The 6,903-nt window shown below is 42.9% G+C and overlaps 1 protein-coding gene across 8 annotated transcripts in view; it reads right to left on the bottom strand.

The window, feature by feature from the left end:
* The window catches only part of ano5a (anoctamin 5a), a 201,600-nt gene that overhangs the window by 20,591 nt on the left and 174,106 nt on the right, over nucleotides 1–6,903 (bottom strand). For all 8 annotated transcript variants that reach the window (XR_006313884.1, XM_043705403.1, XM_043705405.1 and 5 more), the window contains one exon: nucleotides 4,790–4,887. Coding sequence is in view for 7 of the 8 variants with exons in the window: in XM_043705403.1 (XP_043561338.1) it covers nucleotides 4,790–4,887 (98 nt within the window). In the remaining variant the exon portion in view is untranslated. The remainder of the gene's footprint in view (nucleotides 1–4,789; nucleotides 4,888–6,903) is intronic.

Raw genomic sequence — 6,903 nt, 5'->3', positions numbered from 1 at the left:
CCATCTGCCACTTCTCAGCCCATTGGCCCATCTGGCCCAGATCCTGTTGTAATCTGAGGTAACCCTCTTTGCTGTCCACTACACCTCCAATTTTGATGTCACCTGCAAACTTACTAACTGTACCTCTAATGCTCGCATCCAAATCATTTATGTAAATGACAAAAAGTAGAGACCTCCAGTTTGAAAACAACCCTCCATCACCACCCTCTGTCTTCTACCTTTGAGCCAGTTCTGTATCCAGATGGTTAGTTCTCCCTGTACTCCATGGGACCTAACCTTGCTAATCAGTCTCCCACGGGGAACCTTGTCGAACGCCTTACTGAAGTCCATATAGATCACATCTACCTACTGGTCAAAGAACCAGAAGTGGTAATCTGCGAAAATAGCGCATGAGTATATCGGGATAGATCTGAACCCCACCACAAGGAGAAGAATTCCAGAAAAAAAAGATGTTCAAACAAGTTCAGATCAACCATGATCCTATTAAATAGCAAAACAGGATCAAGGGGCTAAATGGCCTACTGGGTGAAAGTGAGGACTGCAGATGCTGGAGCTGAGTTGAAAGTGTGGTGGTGGAAAAGCACAGCAGGACAGGCAGCATCCGAGGGGCAGGAGAGTCGACATTTCAGGCAAAAATCGACCTTTAGAGCAAAGTTTCCTGATGAAGGGCTTTTGCCTGAAATGTCGATTCTCCTGCTCCTCGGATGCTGCCTGACCTGCTGTGCTTTCCCAGCACCATACTCTCGACGCTAAACGGCCTACTCCTGTTCCTATTTCTTACCGTCTGCAGTTATTGGCACTTTAAGAGCATTATCGCTTGAAGATGATACAGACAGTCACTTAGCAGCTAAAATGTGATTATTGAGAGAGAGAGAGAGAGAAGAAACTGTGGGATGCTGGTTAGAAGAGTTGGGGCAACAGTATGGGCTAATAAAAGTGAGAAAATCCAGCCACACTTAGAAAATCCAGAGGCCTTAGTGAAGGGGGCTGAGTAGACACAACTGAAGGCCCCATAAAACCATCAGATAGAAGAACAGAATTAGGCCATTCAGCCCATCAGTCTGCTTCAACATTCATTGATTGGTTTCTCAACTCCATTCTTCTGTTTTCTCCCCATAACCCTTGATCCCTTTATCAATCAAGAACTTATCTATCTCTGTCTTAAATACACTCAATGATTTGGCATCCACATCCCCCTGCGGAAATGAGATCCAAAGCTTCACTACCATCTGGCTGAAGAAATTCCTCATCTCAGTTCTAAAGGCTCATCCCTTCACTCTGAGGCAGTACTTTCGGGTCAGAGTCTCTCCTACTAGTGGAAACATCTTCTCCATGTCCACTCTATTGAGGCCTCTCAGTATTCTGTAAGTTTCAAACAGATTCCCCTCATCCTTTTAAACTCCATTGAGTACAGACCCAGAGTGCTCAATCACTCCTCGTATGACAAGCCCTTCAGCCCCAGAAATATTCTTGTAAACCTCCTTTCGACCCCCCTCCAATGCCAGCATAGATACGCGGTCTTAGAAATACGGCCTGAAACTGCTGACAATATTCCAAACGCAGTCTGACCAGAGCCTTATACAGTCTCTGCTCTTGTATTCTACCCGTCTTGAAATGAATGTTAACATTGCATTAGCCTCGCTAACCGCCAAATGAATCTGCATGTTAACCACCAGAGAATCCTAAACTAGGACTCCCAAGTCCCTTTGTGCTTCAGATTTCTGACGCTTTTCCCTGTTTAGAAAACCATCTATGCCTTTATTCTTTTTACCAATGTGCATAACTTCACACTTTCCCAGGTTATATTCTATCCGTCATTTCTTTTCCCATTCCCCTCGCCTTTCCAAGGCTTTCTGTCACATCTCTGCTTCCTCAACACTATTTGTCCCTCCATCTATCTTTGAATTATCCGCAAACTCACCTCCAGCAGGGTAACAGTGGAGATTCTAAAGGAAAATAAGGTACAAGATCAGAAAAGGAATGCAAGAGATTGTAAATGAGACTTCTTACCTCTCAAAAAGAGCATCACAATATTGACATTTGAGCACAAAAAGTACAACTAAAAAATAGGGAATGGGCCAGGAAATAAATTTAGATTGTGTTTACAGAGTCTGGCAGAAGATAAAAATGTCAAGAAATATTAAAGATTTAACAAGCACCAGAGCTCAGTAATTAAGCTGTTGTTCTGGCAGGAAGATTTGTAAAGTCCACAACTACATAACTTTATTTGAAAATACTGGGTAGATGGAAGTGTTTGATGTTTTAGACTGTCAGCGGCAGAAGGGCGACATGGTGGCTCAGTGGTTAGCACTGCTGCCTCACAGCACCAGGGCTGTGGGTTCAATTCCAGCCTCGGGCGAATGTCTGTGTGGAGTTTGTACGTTCTCCCTGTATATGCGTGGGTTTTCTCTGGATACTCTGATTTCCTTTCACAGTCCAAAGAAGTGCAGGTCAGGTGAACTGGCCACGCTAAATTGCCCAAAGTGTTAGGTGCATTAGTTAGCGTCAGGGTGGGTTACTCTTTGGAGGGTCGGTGTGGACCTGTTTCCATACTGTAGGTCCTCTAATCAAATATGCATTTTATCCAAGAAGACTCTATCTTAGTTGTTTAAGACAGGAAAACGGTTGAAACTTTATTGCTGGAACAGCACAGCAGGTCAGGCAGCATCCAGGAAACAGGAGATTCGACGTTTCGGGCACAGGCCCTTCTTCAGGAATCATTCCTGAAGAAGGGCCTGTGCCCGAAACGTCGAATCTCCTGTTTCCTGGATGCTGCCTGACCTGCTGTGCTGTTCCAGCAATAAAGTTTCAACTTTGATCTCCAGCATCTGCAGACCTCACTTTCTCCTCTAAGACAGGAAAACCCCAAGTGAAGTGGATTGCCATCATTTTGATCGTGGAGTTGTGGGAAAACCCTTAAAGGGGGAGAAAACCCACCAGCCAGTGGAACGATGCAAAGAATCAAATTTAAAAAACATTGAAATCAGCACATTGCAAGAGCACTGCAAGATTTTGATACCTGATTCAACTTAAGGACAAATAAACCTCTTGAATGAGCATAACTGAACCAAAAAGTTCAAATTCTAGCAGAATCCATCGATAATTTAATGAATGGCCTGCACAGGTGAAAATCTGTGAATATGGAAATTTGAAATGATAATTTATAACAGGCAGAATCATTGTTAAAATTCATGATGATTTTTGGTTTGTCAGTTTTGTTACTGTCGAAGGTAGATTTACTCTCTTCAAATTGCGCTGAAAGCAGAAACCTGAAAGAGTCACAGGAAAATTCAGAGAGGAAAAGACCAACACTACCTCACGGGGGGACAAAGGAGCCTATTCACTTCATAATGTATAGCCATTCTAGAGAGGTATGTGACACACCCACAGAAGAACAACTCAAACAGCTGATAATATAAACCAGTGACAGCACAGCATTATAACAAGGTCACATAGGTACAGATAATGTCCAGTCATCACTCTGGAACAGCATTATAATAGCAACGTTTAAGAGACATTTGGATAGACACATGAACAGGTAGGGAATACAAGGATACAGACCATGTGCAGGCAGATGGATTCACTTAGAATGACATCATGGTCAGCACAGACATGGACCTTTTCCTGTGCTCTAACGTTCCATGTTTTCTATGTTTGATGAATGTTATATTTATAAAGCTGCAGGTGATTTTCAGACAATGTGCAAAAGTAAGACATGGTTTCTGAACAGTGGAAGTACTGGTGGTTGCACAAGTGAAGAATTCTATACAGTAGAACATCCATGACCATTATTAAGATATATACATTTGATGTGATACTTCCATGCGAGAAGATACCTGATCTAGCTGATCCAGATATGCCAGATGAAGCAAAATTCATCTATGTCAATTGATAGCCTTTTAATTTTGGGCTTGATGCAGGATAAAGTTCCTGATCAAGCCTGTTACCATGACTGAAGAAGCAAAGGTTATGGCCTACAGAGATAGGACATTACAGACCTGTATAGCCCAGTTGATTCACACCTACAATATTCAGAATGACAGTGACCTGCAGACCATCTAGATTGGACACACAATGATGCCAGACACTGGAATCCACAAAGGAACTACATTTCAGGCAACAGTGTTTCAGCAGCAAAGCAGAGAACAATAAAGAAATTTGAAATGATAACAGCAAAAAGTTGGAAGGTCTTCCTCTCCCGGGCACTCTCAACCCACAAAGTCAGTGCCTGGCAAATAATCAACTTGCAACAACAAACATTTAGAAAACCCAAGATATCCACAAATTTTAGTACTGCTAGAGAAATAAGACAGCAGCTAAATAGTCATGAGTCAGGTCATTATCGCAACTGAAGGACTCAAAAAACCTTAACTGAAATTGCCTTTACCTGCACTAGACACTCTCCCCTTCCCTTTTCTGTTTATTTCCCATGCTTCTGTGTGTGTGTGTTTCTGTTGCGTTTTTGTTATCCTTTCAGGGTTATAAATGATGCAGACCTTTCTTAAACTCAAGAAACCATTGTAACTTTTATCTAATTATGTTTTAATTCAAGTGTGGTAGTTTTTTGTTAGAAAGGAAATAAAAATAATTCTTGAAACCAACTGAAAGAGCTTTAAAGAAGATTTCCCATCTTCACTTGGTTGTAACAAGTATATAAAAAGTAATTTTACAGCAATATTGAAGTATATTGCCCAGTGTACAACCAGTTTCCCATATAAAAGTGATCATATCAGCCAACAAATCTTCTACACCATGCAAAGCAGCGGGATTTAAAAATATATATACTTACGGCAAAAACGATTCCTGGATATTGCCCCAGATTTGCTTACCGGCCATAATAATGGTAAGCTGTGTTGTCAGCTCAATGAGACAGCCACCTGGGTCACACTGTGAAAAGTGGGCAGAGAGAAGTCAAATGTAATAAAGATAAACATTCAGCAAACAAATACTTTAAATGGAAAGACTCTGAAAAGTCAGTGACATGTCTCTTCATGACTTTTTATAAAACAGTGAAGCGTAGTGATCAACCTAAATGGGGCACATTGGGAATGGTTCATTTCCCATAATGTTTTACCGAGATACAGCAAAGTTGCCATTCAATACCAGGTATGATTAACTCTGTGACTGGGGTATATTGGTGGGCATAAGTGCCTTCCAAACAGTTGGTTCCCGGCCAGCAACAGGATTTAGGGTGGCTCAATGGTTAGCACTGGTTCCTCACAGTACCAGGGATCCAGCCTCTGGCGACTGTCTGTGTGGAATTTGGATGTTGTCCCTGTGTCTGTGTGGGTTTTCCTCCAGGTGCTCCAGTTTCCTCCCGCAGTCCAATGACGTGCAGGTTAGGTGGGCTGCCGTGCAAAGTTGCCCCATAGCTTTCAGGTATGTGCTGGTTAGGTGGGTTAGCCATGGGGAATACAGAATCATAGGCTGGGCGTGGGTGGGATGCTCTTTGGAGTATTGTCACAGACTTGATGGGCCAAAAGGCATCTTTCCGCTCCATTGGGACTCTATAATTAAAATTCAAAAATCTCTGTGGTTGCTTTCACTCAGTATGACAGTGTGGATGGGTGACCATGAATGGGACAATCCCTTTTATTTCTCTCCGGCATCAGGACATAGTTCTGAATCACAAGGTTCATCAGGACAAACATCCAAGATTGATGCTCCAGTCCAAGGCTGAGGGGGTGCTGCACAGTCAGAGGTACCACCTTTCAGTTAAGACATTAAACTGAGGCCCAACCTCCCCCCCCAGGCAGATATAAAAGAACCCAATGCAACATTTTGAAGACAAGCTGGTGAGTTAATCCTGATGTCCTGGTCAATATTTACTCGTAAATGTTATCTGTAATTGACATAACACTAGTTATGAGGAGTTATTGGCTTCAAATTGACTGCTGTGTTTCCTACGTTACAACAGTGCCTACATTTCAAAAGCACTTCAAGAGATTGTAAAGCACTTGGAGACCGCCTATGGGCTTAAATCTTTTAGACATTATTAAAATGATGGAAGTCTTTCTTTCTTTCTCCAAATTTTATTCCCACTGAAATTAAAGCTGAAAAACCTTCTGCAGAAGGGTCACTGGACTCAAAATGTTAACTTTGCTTTGTCCCACGGATGCTGCCAGACCTGCTAAGTTTCTCTATTTTGATTGCTGATACTGACTTGCAGTTTTTGCAACAGCCGAAATAAACCACAGGAGGGAGCACTTGGCATAGTAAAGGACCCAAAGCTTGAATACAAACCAAAATCCCTATGGAAGTATTAAGATCAAAACGGAGACCAATTAATGGAGCCATTCTTAATGCACTCAAGGAACCAATTATTTGGAACAGCAGGTACAGTACACTTTAAAATTAGCAAACTTTCCATTTGTGTGAGCAGGAATTACGACTTACAGCCTTCAACAATTTTTTTTTGGAGGATATATGTGGTTCATTAAATGTTGCATTTTGGCAAAGTCTGTGTAGTAAAAATTTATCTTTGATGTGTCCATCACCAGCCTCCTACTTCACTCTGTGACCTCACTGTTTAAAAGTCCCTTCCTCCTTCCCCATGGCCTCACCTCCTCCCTATCTCTGTATCCTCACTCACCAAGTCCATCTGACAAAATTCACCCTCCTCCTCTTCCTCAGCCCCATGAAATTGCTCAACTCCCCTCCCCGAAAACCCCAACAATCTGGAATGTTCTGCCAACGGCCAGCCTGTTTCTAGGGATTCTGGAAGGTGAGTTGGGAGAGAGGGACAGCGGAGTTGGGAGAGAGGGAGACAGGGGAGTGGGGAGAGAGGGACGGGGGAGTTGTGAGAGAGACAGGGGAGTTGGGGGAGAGAGGGACAAGGGCGCTGGGAGAGAGAGGGACAGGGGAGTTGGGGAGAGAGGGACAGGGGAGCTGAGGGAGAGAGGG

Source organism: Chiloscyllium plagiosum, chromosome 16 (genome assembly GCF_004010195.1).
Source record: "Chiloscyllium plagiosum isolate BGI_BamShark_2017 chromosome 16, ASM401019v2, whole genome shotgun sequence".
Classification (NCBI taxonomy): Eukaryota; Metazoa; Chordata; class Chondrichthyes; order Orectolobiformes; family Hemiscylliidae; genus Chiloscyllium; species Chiloscyllium plagiosum.
This window is presented reverse-complemented; position numbering and strand designations above follow the sequence as displayed.